The sequence below is a fragment of the Rhinolophus sinicus genome, chromosome 8, assembly GCF_057876585.1.
Source record: "Rhinolophus sinicus isolate RSI-liver-muscle chromosome 8, RSI-T2T, whole genome shotgun sequence".
Taxonomy (NCBI): Eukaryota; Metazoa; Chordata; class Mammalia; order Chiroptera; family Rhinolophidae; genus Rhinolophus; species Rhinolophus sinicus.
Window position 1 is genome coordinate 11,198,380 of NC_142508.1, and position 19,732 is coordinate 11,218,111.

The 19,732-nt window shown below is 40.2% G+C and overlaps 1 protein-coding gene across 14 annotated transcripts in view; it reads left to right on the forward strand.

The window, feature by feature from the left end:
* DGKI (diacylglycerol kinase iota) overlaps window positions 1-19,732 on the forward strand; it is a 377,839-nt gene that overhangs the window by 322,958 nt on the left and 35,149 nt on the right. For all 14 annotated transcript variants that reach the window (XR_012490351.2, XR_012490352.2, XM_074315319.2 and 11 more), the window contains one exon: window positions 9,024-9,049. Coding sequence is in view for 12 of the 14 variants with exons in the window: in XM_074315319.2 (XP_074171420.2) it covers window positions 9,024-9,049 (26 nt within the window). In the remaining 2 variants the exon portion in view is untranslated. The remainder of the gene's footprint in view (window positions 1-9,023; window positions 9,050-19,732) is intronic.

Consider the following 19,732-nt stretch of genomic DNA (forward strand, 5'->3'; position numbering starts at 1 on the left):
TTCAGAGTCCAGTGTTTTGAGTGTCCAAAGCTCTGTTGCAAGGTTTCAAGAGCCTCCTGACAACTTTCTAACAAGTCACCTCCAAAATAACCTGTCAGTCCTTTTGCTTTTTTCTCAAATTCCCATCAAAACTCTTGTTTCTTCAGTGTATCTGCCTTAGGTGAACAGTTTGATTAAACTGATTTAAAAGATAAAAGATAATTGGATAATTTTGAAATCCTTCCAAAAATATTTGCCTGAGAATTTCAGGTTGGAGGGACATTGACCAGTAATCACTAGGTATGCTCAGGTGTGGGGTCCCGGATGTGAAGGAGATGACTTTTGTGCCATTAGAAACGGGAGGTGGGGGGTGGGGGGGTCAGGAATTGTATACAGAGTGGAACTTCTCTCAAGAACCTCCGGGGAGCCCTGAACCCACAGCCCTAAGGAGACTGGGGCAAGAAACAAATCTACAACATGAAGAGACTACTTATTTGGAATTCAGGGAGATGGGGACCACATTTTCCCTTTTCCTAAGTATTCTGGCTCTTGCACTAATCACCAAGCTTAAGAGCCATGACCACCATAAATAGTGCTTTACAGTTTTCTCCAATACCCTGTGTGATGTTTGGCTCACCCCACTACCCCCTGAGAATTTCCTTGAAAGAGGGATGAAACGTTACCAGTTCAGTGTCTCCTACCACTCCTGGAATGGAGTTCAGCACACAGCAGAGATCCATATTCAGACACTGAATTCATTGAATTAGTCTCAAAGGTAGAGTCTGTGGGGCCCATTTTCACTTCTCATTCTCAACAGTGCTATGATTTACTTGTATGCATTTATCATGTGTCAGAATCTGGTGAGATTTATTGTTTTACTGTTTGCTCCTTTACTGTTTCTGCTTGTTTATAATATATTACTTAGAAACTATCCTTTTCTTAGATGCAGGAGAGTTGGGAGGCAGACTCTTCAGATTCCGCTTCCCATGCCAGTGTCTTGAACATGAATTTCTTCTTCCAAGAAGTAGGTGAGGTGGGAGGAGATGTTGATAGGAAAACTTCTGGGGTATGTTAGTTATCTTCAGGAGAAGTGCCAAAGCATCTTCCAACTCCACCATTTTTTTTCTTCCATTTTCTAAAGCAGGATTCAGAAGCCCTTCCTTGATTTCATAAAAGCCATGAGCTGTGGGTAAACCCTTGCTCAATTATCTTAGCCCCACAAGGTAGGTAGTGCATATCCTGAATCATGTAATATATGAGATGGCCTTTTGTATAAGTGTCTTGTGTTAACACGGAATACAGGACTCACGTGATTTGCCTTTATAGTCCCGAGTCTTGCGTTTCAGTTTATGCGTTAAGAAAAAAAGTCCACATTGACAAAACTCCAGATGGATTGTGTCTCAACAGGGGCTGTTGGCCAGGGCTCCCAGAGTCACCAGCATAAAGCCAGCTGCCAGCTTTTTCTAAAGGGTTCTCCCAACTGGCTCTCTGTGTTGGATTTCAGAATAATAACATGCCTTTTCTATTCTTTTACTCCCTTTTAAGAACTTAAGCAGGCAACTATATTGCAAATACTTATTTCTAATGTGAGACATCACATCTTTAATATCTGCATGGCTGCACTCTGTCTAAAATACAATTTTTTAATGTCTTCAAAATGCTATAATATTTCCCAGCAGTGTTCATGTTTTAGGCAGTAAAAAGTGTGATGGTCAAGTTTTCGTGCTGAATGAGCTTGTTAAGTATTAGTTTCTTCAACGTCACCTCTGTTATCTATTTTTTTTCCTTATGTCCGCCCCCCATGTCAGCCCATTTCTGCTCATCTCTTTACCCACGCAATTCCAACTCCCTTTGCCCTCATTTTGTTGCAGTTCTCAGAGGTGAACAGTAGGTGGCAGTAAAATTTCGAGCTCAAAGGGCATTTCTCCGCAAACTGATTAAGGAGTGTGTACAGGAGAAATTGAATTGTATAAACTAGTGGTAAAACAGAGGTAATTTTGAAAGGCCAGATATCACTAAACACAGAACTTACTTAAAAAACACGCAAGATGTTTCAAGTACAGCTCCTGTGGGGATCATCTGGGTATATATTTGGGTAGGAGAGTCTTAAAGAATAGCACGTTATGAGAATGAAGGGAATGAGTGGAAATTTGCATCAAATGGAGGACTCCCAAGCAAACTTTATTATTGGAGTTCTGGGACTTATTTCCTTACCTCTACACAAATGCCCATCTCTCTCTCTCTCCTTCCTTCGATTTTGCGCTTTCCACACCCCTCCCCTCTGTTGGTGGTGAATGCTACCTTTGAGGCTCTTTGGCAGTCCCTGAATGGGTTTGTGACCACTTGAATAGAGCATGTGTTTGTCTTTCTCTCATCTCAATGCCACTTTGTGTGGCTGCTGTAACTTTCATCTCTCTCGCTCTCCTTCTCGCCTGCACTCTTTCTTACTGTATGTGCTTTTGTGCATTGTCTTTAGAGCAATATTCATAATTAGAGGGAGGAAAAGCAAACAAAGAGAGGATTGTATAGTTGATGGGGATTCTCAGTGCTCAGGGATTTGGGTTCTAGTTTCCCCGGTTAGAGATGCTTTGGGGCTGGAGTAATGGTGGTAAAGATGTCACCTCGATCTATGATCTCACTCTTTTTCCCTCAAGCCCTCAAAATAGTATCATTGGCTGGACAGAGGAGTCCTCTAGCAGTTCACACCCTTGAGGGTAACTCAAGGGAGAAAAGCTACTGCCCAGAAATCATAATCTACAGCCGTGCTTTCAAATCACATTCAATTATGCTTTGGCTTACTTGATTTAAATGAAAATTCTTTGTCCATCAACAGGAAATAAATTGACCATGTGTAGCATCATCACTTCAAGGTAAACGGGAGAACAATAAAGGTGCTGTTTCTGTAACAGTGCTGTGTACTCTGGAAATGTGCCGGACAGGGGTACCCAGCTAGGAAATCAGTTTCTGTTTGGGCCATTTCTCAGGAGTTTGTTACCCGTCAGCCAGCAATAATGGTTGAGAACAGAGTCTGACCTGAGCCGTTGTGCTCAGACCTGAAGGTTCTTACTGTTTTTCAGCAGGAATAAAAGCCTTAGCTCATGATGGGAGGCTGTTTTGCAGAGAGATTGGATTCTACCGAAGTGTGAGGAAGGTGGATGAACCCAGGGAGCTCTCAGGGCTGTGGTCAGGAGAGAGACAAAGAAATGACAGCAGGATGACAAAAGACAGAGGACAGGAACATTCTGAGTTGATAGAAAGCTAGAAACCAGAGGCCTCTCTCCCTTCCTGAGTAGAATGGATGATTCCCTGTGCTTACAGGAAACAGTGTTTTTGCTGTAGTCCTCACCCCAAAAGCTGGAGGACAAAGAGGAAAGGCAGGCAGGAAAATTAATAAAATACGTGTGGAAAGAGAGTTGCTTTCAGCGTGTGTGCTTCTTTGTTCCCCAGTGAGGATTTCACAGCCAAGGAACAGTTTATTTGTGGTGTGCCAAGCAGAGTGTAGAGATATCACAGCTTCTGGCTCACCTTAGCATTCCTCCTTTGTTTTCTCTATGATTCCGTGATGGGAACCGGGTAATGGAGGGGCCTGGCTCCTCCAGTCAGGCCTGTGAGTTGGTAGGAATATCTCAGAGCTCTTCTCCCCTAGCCACAGTTTTAGAGAAATACTCTATTGCTGAGTATTTTCAGAATATGGATCCTTGCTCTTGTACCAGTTCTGACTTGGCTCTAAACCTGTCCTGTGTGTTTATTCCAAACTCACCTCCATGTGGTGACTCCATCCTTTGGTCAGCTCACCACCAGGTGATGGTTTAGAAGTGCTGAGTAGAGGGTACATGTGTGGAGCACACTGGGAAGGGAGATAGACATTCATTTGTGGGGATGGTTCTCTCCAGGAAGTCATGGAGCCGTGGAGATGGGCCCCTAGTAGTTATCTGATGTGTTCTCCATCTTTAGGAAATGCTATCTAAAATGGGTAATCTACTGAACTCCTCCAAGGAAGGAAGTGATATAGACATCCCAAGGAAGGGCCAAGTAGGAAAGCCAAGGATGCTACTGAATTAAAACCATGAGATGAAAAGAAAAGCAAAATAAAACAGTAAACTTAAAAAAAAAAATCTGTGTTTGAAGTAGTCAGCGTCAGGCAATGTCTCCAAGGTCCCTAAGCGGGTATTTGCTTTATTTTAAGAATTCAAGAGACTTTTGCTTTTGGAGCCATAATATGGCTGTTCCAGTTTCAGTGTGAAAATAGTATTATAATTTTACCAGTTAAATTACATAATTCCCCATCTAAAAGTAGTGTCTTGTTTTCCTACAGTTTCCCTCATTTTCAAGTTCCCATGTGTACCCTAGTTTGTGAAGTGTTGCCTTCAGATAGAAGTATGAATATTCTTCTACTAAACAGGGTTAACATTGGCAAGAGGACTTTTACCAGCACATCTCCAAATCAAAATTACAGAAAAATAAATCAAAGTGAGACAAAGCAAAACACTTCCACAAAGCAAGCGAATAGATGAATAAATGAATGGATCATTTTAAAATATATTTTCACTGTTATTCTCCTTCTCTTCCTCTGCTTTTCCCAGTGCAGTGGTGACAGTAGAAAAAGCCCTCGGGCTTTCTCTATAAAGCAGTAATTCGAAGAATCTGGGCAAACCTTTGTTCTTTCTCTCTACCGTAGTTTCATAACTATGTCTTGATTGTGGTATTTCTTCTTCAAGTTTCTGTTCACAGAAGGCTCTGTTTCCATCCCTTATTCCTTCCTCCCTTTATATCTTCCATCATCCCTTCCTTTCCTTTTTTCCGTTTCTAAATTTCTCAGACATCTGTTAATTTTTACCTGCTTCACGACACCATCTTTTTAGTATGTTCCCAGCCTCCATTTGTTTGTCACCAGATCCTTGTTCTGCTTCCTTCTTGGGGTGGTTTTGTGTAGATTCCACGCTGGTTCCTTTTTTGTTCATTTCTCGTATTTGCATGGGGTGAGCTGTTTTGGGAATGGTCAGTTTGGGATGGGGAGAATGGGTTGGGGTGTTACCGAAAGCTTGTCTTTGCGTCTGTTGTCTTCAAACTCTTTCTCAGCAGCATTTTATCGGAATTTGATTCTAGTTCTGAGTAGCCGGATGCGGGACTCAGAGTAGAGGGCTTTCTGTCAACGGGTTTTATGGTGTGTGATGCAGCTCATGTCTCTTAAGTTGAATAAGATCGAAACCCTCTGTCTGTCTCCCTGAAACTTGGTCCAATTTTACTAAACTTAGTAGCTCTCCTTCATATATAATGACTCCGGTTTACAGGCATCTTCTAGTTTAGTCAGGACGATGGGTCCTTTACTGATTCTCATTCTCTCTGTTATTTCTCATGAATTTCAAAAATAATTGAAGAGCAGAGAAATTAATGTGGGAGTCTGCAATCATAGTCTGTAACGTATCTTCTGCCTTTATTCTTGCTTGTTTTGTAGTCTGCTCTCCAGAGCCTGCCTGTTCCAAAGCACACATGAGAATGTGCGTCCTCTCTGCTTCAGAATTTTGCTCCATTTAGCTTAGAAAGTAAATTACAATCTCAGCAAGGAAGAGGCCCCTCACGCATGCCCTCTATGGCCCCTACCTCTTGTGGCTCTAGTCCTAACTTTTATTACTCCTTTACATTTTAGCAACACTGAGTTCCTTGTATATCTGACAACATATTATGACGTTTCCTATCTGCCCTCCTTTTCACATGCCTATTGCTTCTACCTGGAATTCTACCCCTTTCTTACTTACCTGCTAAGCTCCTACTTATCCTGCGAAGCCCAGCTCAGAAGGCTCTTGCTTTCAGAAGCCTTCTTTCTCCCTTTTGGAACAGAGTCGATCTCCCTCTCTTCCATGTTACCTCTCTACTTCATATATATTTTGATCATTACATTTTTTTCATTTAATTATAATCATTTATTTCCATATTTTTTTCTCCACTAGGTTATGAGTTCCTTGCAACTGATATCTTGTTCATCTTGGTGTCCTCGTCATTTGGCACAGACCCTGGTCCTTAATAGGGTCTCAAGTAATAATTATTACTCAGGTTTGAATCAACACAATGTGAAAGACTCAGACCTGAATACTGATTATTCAGGTTTGATAAAAATAGAAAGAAATTTTGAAATGCAAGACATGAGTTTGGTTTTTATTATACTTTGCTGAATTTGAAGTAAATGTACATAAAAATGTAAAAATAAACCCAAAGAAATAAAATAATGCAGAATAAAATATAAATATTCTATAGACCATAATAAAAGATGAGTGGTGAGGAAAGACGTGATGAGGAAAAATCCTGGAGTTATTTGAACACTCTTCACAGTTTACGTTGTGAGGGCAGATGCTATCTCCAAGACAAAGTGGATATGGAGGAGAAATAAACATTCTGGGACAAAACACCAGTCTTTCAGGTGCAGTGGGAAGAAGAGGCCTCGAGCTTTCATGCATCCCTTAGTCGTCGGTTTGAGGGAGATTATCTGTTCCTGGAACTCAACCCTCTGTTTTAAAAATAACTACTTATATTGCTGATTTCACAAGATTTCTTCCCTGCTGAGCTAAGTTCTGTAAAACTTTTTATGCCCATTTCCAGGCGTAATGTATGATGTCCATGTCTCGGTTGTATAATTTAGTGACTCGTTACAGTGAAAGGTGAAATAGTGAGTGAGGCTTGAAATACTCCATATGTCTTGAAATTCCACAAATCCAGGCGTGTGGGAGTCATTCAGCACAGAAACTCAACGAGACTAATCCTCAGAAAACACTCTGAAATCGATAGTTCTTCCCCACCGCCTGGACATACCACAGACTGCATCCCCTTGGGACGTAAACGGAGCCATCTGGAATTTTTCAGATTGAATATTAGTGCTTTGCCTTCACAGAAAGGCAGCAACCCCCCAGCCCTCCACCTGAGACACTGAGTTGTTCATTGGTCTGAGTTTTCCTTTGTCCCTATAACGCTGTGAGAAATTAATTGCAAACAATCCAAGACATGTTTTTGCTTAACTTCCCATCAGAAAACATCAGGAGAAAAGAAGTTTCCTTGTTACTGACTCTTTTTATGCCATGGGCAGCTTCAGAAATGATCTATTATTTTAATATATGTTTTTCTTTCAACTCAGCTTCCAATCCCACTGGACCTCTATTCAACACCCCTTTTCTCCTCTTTTATTTCCCTAATTGTTAAGACAGAGGGTGGGTATCTCCATTGCTGGATGCATTAGGTGTCTTTTGGCCTTGAGAGTCCCCACACTGTCACCCATCTGGAGCTTCAGGGTCACTCCTGAGGCTCTTCCCTCACAGCTGGCCTAGGGGCTGACAAACTTGTCTTGAAGGTAGTTTGAAGGTGCCATGCTGACTTTTTGAGGAGCTCTGGAATGTGTCTGAGTCTGAACACCGGGGCAGTGGTGCTACAATTTATTCAGTTCAACACATTTTCATCAGGGACCCGCTATGTTTTAAATAAGATATGGTCCTAGTTTTCAAGGAGCTCACAACCTAGTGGGGAATCCCAGTGTGTGAACAGTATGCAATGGGAACTCCAAGGAGAAGCTAGATCAGATCTGTTCCGGGAGGCCAAATGGCATTTCTCAAGCAGCTGACTCTGCAGTGATAACTTAGGATGATGTTAGGTTCCTGCTCACTGCTCCCTACGTCCATCTCCCAGATGCCAGTTTTATCTCCACCAAATCTTGGGACCTTCTGCCATTTTCACACACAAAAGTTGACTTGAAGAGACCTGTTAAGGTTAAATGCTTAGACACTTCATCACTGATGACACTACTGTGTCTTTATATTAGGTTAGTAATTGCGGGTTTTGCAATTTTTAAACCTTTTACACCGCAGTTACTTTTGCACAAACCTAATACTTTGCTTTTCACTTACGTAATGGACAAAAATAAAAGTAAAGCAGGATCAAGGATCCCAAGCTAGCTAAAATTTTCCTTAAACCACTATGCATCCACTGAATCATTCTTTTCCCAACATCTGTCATCACGTCTCAAAAATTATGATCTTAATGGGTAACTTCTTTACCAAACTCTTGCATTTACTTTTGGTCACCTCCCTGCTGTGAGTGCCAGGAAGCTGATTGTCTAGAGGGGAAGACTCCTGCCGATTGACTTCTCACTTTTTCCTTCAAGATTCTAACACCTCTGAATCCAGTATGACACGTCTCTCTCTACCCATAAAAGAACGAGTTAGTAGTCAAGATTGTATAGTTCAAGCTTGAGGGGAATTCACCCACATGGTGATGTGTGTTTATATTGTTCAAAGTAACTCAATTAGTAGTCAGCTGAGGAAGAAAAAAAGTTTCTGTTGTGAAGGGGATTGATCTGATGTTCCATTGCTATCTGACCATCATAATTAGAGCTGAACCCCAAATAGCATGCACAAGTCATTGATTTATACGAGTTCTGTGGGACCCCAATGGTTTCCTCATTCTGATTCTCACAGGTTTAGAGACAAATAGCCCGAAATAGAGGGTTAGTGTTATTCAAACATTAAATACCCCAAAGAGTGGAAACAAAAGACAAAAACGATAAGAGTACCTGCCATTTCTTTTTATTATTATTTGTTTTACTCCGTCCTCTTATGTTTTACTGTCCAAGTCGATTTCTTTTTACTATAGACACTCAGCTTAGTACTTATTTATATCTCTGGCATTTTTTCCTGGAGGCCTGGACTTGGGCACTTAGTGACACTCTGATATCACAGGATTTCATCTATTATCGTATTTCTGTGAGTTATCTGTTTTTTTGCATGTGATAAAGCCAGATTTAACTAAGTTTGTACAGTCCTGTAACACCATGCAGTAGACATTTTAGTAACATCTGCCACTCAACCAATCCAGGTAAGCTTTGGAAGTTATTGATTGCAATATTCCATGCAACCAACCATGAGTTACACAATCTACTCTACTGAATTTCTATTTAACTGAATTTTGGGGATATAATTTCTCGGAGATTACTCTTGATCATTGTTATACTTATAATTATCAGTATTACTTACAAAAGATTTATCATGGTTATTATCTCGTTTTAGGTCACCAGTCTCTTCAGAAGATCACGGTAAGAATCTGTCTTACTTGTACTAATTCAGGATTAAAAGTTGAATTCTGGTCCTTGCATTTCATTGTCAGAAGGAAGAGTTATTTGAGAAAGTATCTCTTAGGTGTTTGCCTTGTTTTTTTTTTTTTTTAGCATAAAATATCAAACACTTTTAAAATCTTAATTCACCATAGCTAAATTTAATGTCTTGTGTTTCTTCAAATACATTACAACCATTTTGACTGACAACTATTAAAGCTGAGTATATTCTGCCTGATTGCTGTCCCATCACCAGAAACTTTTTGTGATTTTGGGCGAGCCATGTACCTTCTCTGAATCACACATTTTTTTCTAAATGGGGGCTTGTCGTAGATATTCCCAAAAGTCCCTTCCTGTTTGGACATTGGTATTTGCAAAGGGTGTCGGGAGTCTGATATTAAGCTAATTGGTAAGCGCTATGAGTTGTTACCCAGCCTCGGTACATTCTTTTCATTTTAAGAAACAACTGTTTTATTCAAAGGATAAAATGTATGGTTTTGTGACATTGACCCTCTGCAGTTGTTCATTTATTCAATCAGTCATTCAAAAATGTTCATTAAGTGTCTATCATGGATCAATTATGCTATATAATTACATTATACAAACAAACTATTGTGGTGTGTGATACAGAATTTTTCCCCTCAAGGAGCTTTATGGGTCTAGTGGGGAAGGGGATGGCATACACCTCCTGCAAAACAAAGTGAAATTCAATGAATCTTATAAAAGAGGGAAAACTAGAACTCTTAAGAGTACTAGTTCTTCATGAATTCCCTAATTTAGCTAAGGGTACCATTTTCCATTCAGCCAGCCAAGTAACAGAATATGAAAGCTCCTTTAAGCTTCATCCCTTGTTTCTACCTGGTCACTCTGTTTTTTATATTTCTTTTATCTCTATTCTCTTTCCCATCCCCATTGCTTTAGTTTAGGGCCTCTCCATGTCTTAACTTGGACTTTTAAAAGTGTCTTTTACTGGTAGTCATACGTCTAGATTTCCTTCCTCTCATTCACGGCATACCAAGATAGCACCAAACTGATTGTTCTATAGTAAACATCTACTCCCATTACCTGTAGGATGAAATTGTTTCAGTAGAGCAATGAATTGTATTCAACTCTCCCATATGTATTTTCATGTGTAATAGAAAGTCCTAAATGAAGGAATCTTTGTCTTCCTCTACTGCTTATCACTTCTTTTGTCATCTTTCCCCGTCTATCCATGCTCTATACTTTAGCAACATTACACCTAGACAATGGACCCCCTAATGATGACCTACTATTGTGTGGTAGTTTGTTTATTGGCGTTGGTATGACTAGGTTTTTTTATGGCATACTTCGAGGTTTTGGGGCTTCCAGACCCAAATGATAAATGAAAAACTTGTGTTTGGTTTTTATTTTGAATTAAGTTTTCCTTAATGACCTTTGTTTGCTTTTGTCTTCTAATCAATAAGAACTTATCCCCCCGTTCTGAAAACGGGAGGGGACTTCTGAATTACAGTTCTGTGGTCCTCTAGGAATTCTTAAGGGGTTATGAGCTATCAGTGAGCATATATCAGTGACTCTGGAAGGTGACTACCACCAGAAATGCATGCTCAGTACTAACAGCGCTTCAGAATTCATTATTTTAAGAACTGGTATATGTGATTAGCTGAAGAAACATTATCCAAGTTAGAGGGCTTTTATATATTCATGGCTTCAAAACCTTTTTGCATGTCCATGCCTCTTAGTGTGGTTCTGCAACTTCCAAAAATAATTCAAATATATAATGTAAAATTATAATGGTGATTATTCTAATCTTATTTATTTTTTTCATCATCATCTGGCCCATCTTTGGGAAAATATTCTTATCCTTTTCCACGAGCACTTAAAATACGTTTTCTTATGTTAATACATTTTTAAGTGTTCATGTTTGGTTTGCATAAAATCTCTTGAATGTCATATTATTAAGCTTACATTTGTGCATGGTAATAACAATGCGAAATACTGGTGAGAGAGTTAAGAAGTGGCATTTTTGCTTTCTCAAACTTATGAGTAGAAAAACTGAGGCACATTGGGCAAATGGATTGTGAAATTGGAATATAAAGTCCTATGCCTCTTGACTTTCTATTTTGTTTGCTTTCCACCAATGATTGCATTCTCTCATGACTGGTCATTCTATCTTCAAAACAAACTTCATTCTTGAGGAAATCTAATTTCCCCAAGACCAATAACCCTGGTATTCTCAATTACCACAGATTACCCTTTCATAGAAAATAGGCTTGAATATTGTGGCTTTGTCGTTCACCCTCTCTTAGTCTCACTTTCTTACCTGTAAAGTGGGGCTAGTCATGTCTACCCTGCCCACATCATGGGACTGCTGGGAGTTCAACTGGGAAATCAGCTATGAAATCGCTTTCCAATTTGTTAAAAGCACCCCAAACATAATGCTATGCAGGTGTGAGTTTATTGTGATGTTTGCTCAGCATTGCATACTGCCTTTGGGAAGTTAAAAGATGTGCTGTGGGGGAGGGGAGGTGGTGATGGCGGTGGTGATGTTATGCTTGATGTTGGTGTTGGCATAGTGTTGGTGGTGGTGGTCATGGGGGTGGTGGTGGTGGTAATGGTGGTGATGGTGGTGGTGGTGATGGTGGTGTTGGAGGAAAAGTGTTTTCTTCAACATTATTATTAAATATTAAATTTTCACTGGAAGGCTTCTTCCATCTGCGTGAGGAGGAGTCAAATGGTTAATGCACAGTTTAGCTTATAATGCTAAAATAAAGGGTCAGTTCATGATTAGATGTGCAGTCATATAGAATTGATGATATGAGACATTCGTGGAATATACAGTGTTTCTATTTATATAATAGAGTATCAGAGTCATTAGCCAGAATAAAGGCTAAAATTTATTGAGTGCTTATTATGTGGAGACACTGTGCTAAAGTGCTTCAGCTACATTATTTCATGTAATCTTTCGCCAATAACACTGCAGAGTAGACATTATGCTCAATTTTCTAGTTGGGGAAACAGGCGCAGAGTTTTTAAATAATTTGCTTATGATCACACTAGTGATCTAGTACGTGGTAGAGTTCATTTTCAAACCCAGTTCTAACACCCAACTCTTGCTCATTTATCCACTATGTCCACAGAAAACAAAAGAAACGATCATGAACATTAAAGTGAGTTGATAGTATTATAGAGAAAAAAATTTTTCTCGCTAACAAGAGTTTATTTACTACTGTGTCAGTCATTTCTTTTTAATGACAAAACAAAACAGAACAAAAACAACAACTTCTCCCTCCTGCTGGGAAGGATTTGTCCTTGTAGAAAAAAATAAATACCAATGTCACATTTTCTCATAATTAGTTAACTGAGTGAACCCAAAGCTTCAGGGAAACCTGCCATGCTCAATCCCAGGGGAGACATTACATTTTAATGGTACATCTGGAAGCTGGAGTCCTACTCCTTGTCAGAAGATAAGCTTGGCAGTGATTGATTGCCCTGTCCTATGAGTTCCCTCTGCATTTAGTGCCTATCACTTCATCATTTAAATTGCTCCTGGGGCCACCTCCAGTGCCCAGGCTGCTTCGCTGGCTCCCAGCTCTCAGATTCTGTCATCTTAGCCTGCTTATTTTACGGGCTTCCCAGAATGCCTCTGGGCCAGTGCCCTGACAGGAGGCCATCCTCCGACTAATGTCTGTTCACTTACAAAATAGTTGACTCTCTGGAGAGGAAGTGCCAATGATCTGAGTCTCCCTAAGAAGAATTAAAAGGTATACTTCTATTTTTGATCCACTTCTCCTATCCCGATACTTCCTTAATCAAGGAACAAGGATCTAATTTCCTGTCAATAGCACTCATTCTTTAAAAGGTAGAATTCTTGCAAGGTAGCTATTTCCTTAAGGAAAATCACAATAGAAAGACACGTATTATGACCAGGATAATAGAGTTGATTGAGAAAGCTTAATGTTTTTCTTTCTTTTATTTTCTATAAACTATTAATTAGCAAAATTGGATGAGTAAACTTTGCTGATGCTGCAGATGGAAACGTCTACAGATTTTTAATGGCCTTGCTAGGAAGCGCTTTTCATATTGGTCATCACAGTATGCCACTTTGCCGTGACTTTGGGTTAATGCAAAGTTGCTCGTGTTCTTTTTTGCCCCGTATTCAGTTGCTGACTAGGGAATCCCCCATTGGCTTTTTAATTAGATTCAAGTGTTGTAGTGCTCACTTTTGAGGCTCTTTCTTATCCTGGTTTAGCTCATGTTGCTTTTGTGAATTGTCTCCATTCCCTGCTCACGGATCCCTCTCCAGAACCCATGTCCCTGGTATTCACTCAGCCATACGGCTGGTATCAGCCCCTCCCATCTCTATGGCAGACCACTTCCATGGTTCTTCATTCAGGTCCCTCCTCAGTGCTCATTAATTCCCATGCCTTGGAACCACCTCCATAGATTCTAAGGACAAACAATGATGAATTTTCCTGACAACTCAAATGCCCATGAGTTCCCCTTCTCTATTCATTTACTGGTTTTTTTTTTGGTTTTTTTTTTTTGAGTGTGTTCCAATTTTTTCCCCCATGGGTGGTGTTGCCCTTATTGAACTATAAACCCCGTGAATAGAGATGTTGCCCCATTCTAGGCTATGCCCTGGCACAGAATTGAGTCCCTCTATACAAGTCTCACTGTTACATTTGCTGCAGTACGTGGTGTTGGCAAACAGAAGCTTTCAATGCACGTCTTTGAATTCCATTGTTGCCTCATTAGCATTGTTCCGCGTTGTAGAAGATAGGTTAGTCCTGGTCCTTTTCCAAAGCAATTCACTTACTAATGTGCTGAAAAGATGGCCTTTTATGGTGGTCTCACTGGGTGCGCCCCAAAGACTGTGTGAAAGGAAAGGAATAAATGACAGCATGCTTTTTCTTGGCGCCTCTTCTTTCACAAATCCTAGGAAAACAGACAATCACTGCTGATTAAAAAACAAAATAAAGCAGAACAAGCAAACAAAACAAAACAAAAACCTCTAGGCTTTCCAAAACCAGGTTCTGTTACTTTATTCAAGTCCTGACCCTACTGTTCTCTCTCATTCCCCTTTATTAACTCTCACTGTTGATTGCACCCATATAATCCTTTGATCCTTTTGGTTGCTTTGGAATGCTTTGTTGGTGATAATTATCTAATTATCTTTTTTTTTCTAATTATCTTTTGAAGCCTTATTATAGATGTGTGTGTGGGGGGGTGGGGGGTGGGGGGTGCTCTTTACTAAGATTTACCTACAGTTTTGCTTTAGATTGCTGTTGGCCTCAGAGAATACTTAAGTGAAAGTCTTTAAAACATTGCAAAATAAGAAAGTAACAGAAAAGAGAGAGGAAGGGAGGAAGGCTAACCCGGTTTGCTTTTAAATGGAGTGGAGAGGAATTCATTAAAAAGCATGGTGTATCATCAATCTCCTGGCAGTGAAGCTATCGTAGATTTCATTCCTACAGATAAGTCACTTCTGCTACAGATAAGTGCTCAAAAACGGAATTGGAAATACCTGACTTCGTCCCTGTGTGGTCGTCTATGGTGGCAGAAATGAAGAATCCAACTGTGCTCGCTTTTTGAGGTTTACTGTGTTTGAGATTTGTCACTATATGAAATGATATGATCTGGGTTACATTAGAACCCATTTAACCAAGTTGTTTTTAGACAATATGTGAGGACAGTTGTTACTCCACTTGTCTGTTTTCTACTTGACGAGAAACCCTAATATCCAATGAAACTTTGCCCCCAGTATGTTCCACCTAAGGCTTATTGTAAGGCAAGAACTGGTGGCTGGTGGCCCTGAATGACGATATCGTCCTAAGCATCTCAGCATGACCACCAGTTGCAGAATATTACACTGTGTTGTTACTTGTTCAGTTGCTTCCTAGAAAGTTAGTCCTGGCTATGTGACTTCAACCTGTGTGTTTCAGTGTCTTGGAGGCAGTTTTGGTGGGTGTGTTTTTGTTTGCCCAGGCTGTGGATCAGAGCTACTGAAGCCTGTGCTATTCCGGATAGAACGGATAGAGCTGTGAAAATATTCATCAGTCCAGCTCTTTGCCAGAATACTGAAGTCAACTAAATGCTTCCTCATTTTGCCAGCTTTCTATGTCATTCTTCATTTTCTGGGTCCATTTTGGGTGCCTCAAATTTTAGGGTGTGACTCTCTTCGCTTCATACAACGTAACTCCACAGAACACCTAGAAGAGTTCATCACTACAACACTTCCTGTCCCCAGCACTGCAACTTTGTTTTCTGCACCTTCCTTCATCAGAGCCAGAAAAGTATGGGGCGTGGGGACACCCCTAAAATTGCATCTTTCTGGGAAAGATGGGAAACGTTGGGAAGAGAGGACCTCATTTCACCACCTATGACACCATCGCACTATTTGACAGTCTACACAGCCGAACAAGGAAGGCGGTGTCTCTGGTCAGGCTTTTCCATGCTGGGTCGGCATCTTGGTTTTACTACGCATTAGCCTTGAGCAAATCAGTCAACGTCACTAAGCCTCAGTTTTTTTCATCCTTACAATGGGGATCATGACAATAATAAGACTACATGTCTAGTAGGTTTATCACAAGGATTAAATTAGATCCCATAGGTAAAACATTTAGCTCTATACTTAGCACATCGTTTGCTTGCAAATCTGAACAAAAGAAAGGGACAAAGCAGGAGAGGAAAAGTGCAAGAGAGCTGGAGAAGTTGTCAACGTCCAAAAAACAAAATGGGAGTCTATTTTTCTTATATAAATAGACCCGATAGGTCCTATTTGCATAGACTTAAGAAATTACTCAAGCCTATTGTTTTCTCAGTTTCCTGGAACTAAGCATTTCCTTCAGACTACAGCCCAATGGGCCGAGAATGCTTTGTATCATTCTGGGTAGATGGTCACATGAGCAGGGAGAGTAGGGTCAGGCAAGGAAGAAAACCTTGGTCTTAGAGACGGGAGAACCAGGTGCCTGCCCCAACTCTGCCCTTGGCAGGCTGGGTAATCTCCGGCACGTCTCTTCTCTCAGGCGTTGGTCTCTTCATCCAGTGGACTGAGCTGGCTGCCATCTAAGGCCTCTTCTGCTCTCTATCGACTCAGCCCTCTGAGCCAGGAAAGAAAACCGGGCAATGAAACACATGAGGGAAAACCCAAAAGCATCTGCAATTTTGGAAAGGTATTTTGGAGACACCTATGCGTTGCTCTCTCTGGGGCATGTGTATGGATTCCTGCAGACAAGTGCCAGTCTATTATTTCTGCTTGTGACGACAAACAGCACTGCTATTCCCACACCTCATCATGTACCCACTTTCTGAAAAGAAAGGAAACCAACTTGGCACATGTTTAAATGCTTCAGGCCGCTTTCACACTGGTAGCTTTCTTTAACAAGTAACAAAATGCATTACTGTTTCATTATGCAGCTTTCACCTTTTCTCCTGACAAAGCAAAGCCCCATGGCTTATTGAGAAGGAGATTTGTAAGCAGCCGGAATCCTCTCAGTTTTGCTCAGTCTGGTGACACTTCCAACCCCTCTTTCATCCTAGTAAGTGAAGGCAATTATTTTAGCCATTGCAAAAACTTAGACTGGTGTTTTGCAAGAAAGCATAAAGGTCATTTAAACCATACTGTTTCGGTACCTGTTTGCTGTTTCTCTGACTAGACCCCTTTCTGGGATCTTCCCTAACTAATCCTGTGGGCTTCTTATTCTCAGAAAGCATGCTCCACCTTGCCAGTCATTTTTCATCAGGCATCTGATTTCCCAGCCATCTCCCCATTCTTCTACCTGCGGTGCCCCCGCCAAAAAAAAAATGTATACACGTGACTTGTATTCATCTTTTGTTATCGGTATATATTGAGCATTACAATTTCAATACAGGTTTTTCCTTTCTTAAAATGTGTATACATTTTCTGGCACCCTCTGTATATGTTTAAGCTCCTTTTGTCTTTGAGGAAGAGGGTGATGGTCTTGGCCCAGGATATATTCTGAAAATGGAGTTGCTGAGTGATTTTCATTGACTTAAAAAAAAAAAAAATCTTTGGCCTCACATCACTCTCTGAGTGTTGGGAGATATTCTTTCAGCACCCCCTTTTTCCTCTCTTCCCGACTCACTTCTCCTCCCCCCGTTTCAGACATCTTTCCCTTTATCTGAAACTTCTTTTCACGTCTTCCTTCAGGCCTCTCTGCTGGCTGGTTTCTCTACAGAAAAGTCTCCTCGCATCTTGTCAATGCAAATCTTCCCTTTTTGAACAATTTCTTAAAACTCTCCTAGGAAATCATTCCAACATTACCCTATTTCTTTAGCAATCTACTAAAGAAATCTGTAGGGGCTACATTTGGATGTGTACGTGAACACCTGTTACTTTACAGAGATTCTTACTTTTCTTCTTAAGATTAGAAAGAAAGAATGAAGAATGAAAGTCAGTCTTCATTTTATTTCTCTTCGCAGACTGGACAGTAAAATCTGTTCTGTAATAAATATCATTGAAGATTTACTAATGTACAGAAGCCTATTCTATTTTGTATCTTTTGAGCAAGCTTCAGCACAAACCATTTACTTCGTAATTCTTGCTTCTAAGATGTGATACTGCTTAGTCAATTTAGCGTGATGCTACAGTGAAGGTTAAGAGTTACTTTTCGTTTCTCTGAAATTAAATGCTTAATTTTCCTATGCTTCCAATTCATTCTCCATATGCTGATATCATGGGGAAGAATCAAAATTAATGTTTCACTGTAAATTAACTGCAAATACAAATGGTCTTGTCTATCTTTACACTTCTAAGTGAGGGCAGGCTCCAGAAATTTGATCTTTATTTTAAATTGTGCTCTTTTGCTACGTGTGCGTTTTCCTGGTGTACGTACTCAAAAGTGACCTTTGCTATATTAACACCTCCTTGGCTTTCCTTTCTGTTCCAGTGTCGTTTGAGCTAAATCTATTCTTCTCAGTTAAAAATAAGGCTTTCATGGTACAGAGCGGTCAGTGTGCTGCTAAGCAGTGATAAGATGCTTAATATTAGTGCTTCCTGATGACCGGAAAACCCATAAACCTATCATCTCTTTGAGCTGTAGAACACATTTATTTGTCCTTGGATCCTGGCCTGAAACACCATTTCCCATGCACTCTTGATGTTTGGTTAAAACCAGTAACCATCCATCCCTTTCAGGCCCCGTCAGTTCTGCGTGCAGCTATCACTGAGTGAGATCTGAGCACACTTTGTCAACTGAAGTCCCCTTTAGAGGTCCTGAAGGCCACGGCTGCAATCCATCAAATGGATTCAAGAAGACCTATCACAGGAGGCAGGCGGTCTGACCTTGAGGGAAGGGATGTAGCCAGAGGCCCTGATGCTTTCTCTAAGAGCCTCTGTGGAAGTCATGAGATGCTGAGGCCAGCAGCATCTCCTTTCCTCCTTGGCATCTTCCTGCCACTCATCTGTGAGGCTAACAAGGGCCTTATTTATTAGTTCTTCCACTTCTCTTACCCTCTCAGGATTAGAGCTTTATCATCCAAGAGCCAGGAAATGCAAAAATAAACAAAGTTCGTCAATCTCAAGGAAATTCTCTCACTATTATGGGGATGAAGGACTTTTGGAGAACAGATTTTTTTTTTTTTTTTTAATCTCGTACATGGCTGAAGCAGTTTACAATGTACTAAGCATTTTAATAGCTATTACTGTATCCAAATGTTAAGAAGGAGAGTGTTATGTGTACGGTAATTATTTTGGGTTCATGAACTTAGGAAGATGTAATCAGGTTAAAACCCTTTACAAATATGAAAAATCCTCCCACTTGGTGGAAGCTTAACATTTATTGAACAAAAATAGTTGATGGGATTCTGTAATATTGATGCTAAAAGTGAATTTATATTTTTCTAGTTTTAACGGAATAGTTAGATATTACTTTTGAAGGTGGTGCTATATACCAAAAACGTTGACCTACTACATTCAAAGATGATAATATATCATCACTTGAGAAAATATTAATTTTGAGTTGTATAGATTCTCAAGAAGATATTGTCATGAACCTCTCTGGTCCCACTGCGACTGTTGGCACAAATTTTACACAGCTGGCTAAAAGGAACATACTATGATTGTTGAAGAGTGGGAACCCAATGGGCCCCATGACCTGTGAACTTGCCTTCACTAACACAATGCTCAAAAAATATCACTTAACCCATGAAATTGGTTTTAACCCTGATCCAATGTTTATTACTGATATTGTAGGAAGTAACATCCATTACTGCTTAGTATATGGCTCTGATTGACCCATAATATCAACATTTCTGGTCTGTTGAAATAGTTGCAATGGTGTTTCAGTGCATCCAGTAAGCACCATTAGATACCAAGAGATTTAAAAATATTGGCAAGTCCAAAATTGACTGCCAGGTTTAGCAGGAGCCAGTAAAGTTGGCTTTCTTCCATTCCCTGGAATGTCTTCCTTGATTCTGAGTTCAAAGAGTATTGAGATGAGAGCCAGTGACTCACCAGGCCACAAGTATCAACCAAGTATTTATTAAGTACTTCATGTGTTCTTGTACGATAGAGTTTTCGGTGAAAGATGGAGTCTGGATCAAACAAAGAGAAAAAAATACAATAAAAAACCTGGTCCTTGTATGTGGGGCCTAATTGCAGAGATGGGACCTAGACATATGAAACAATCAGGGAACAATTTCATAACAATGGATAAATAAGTG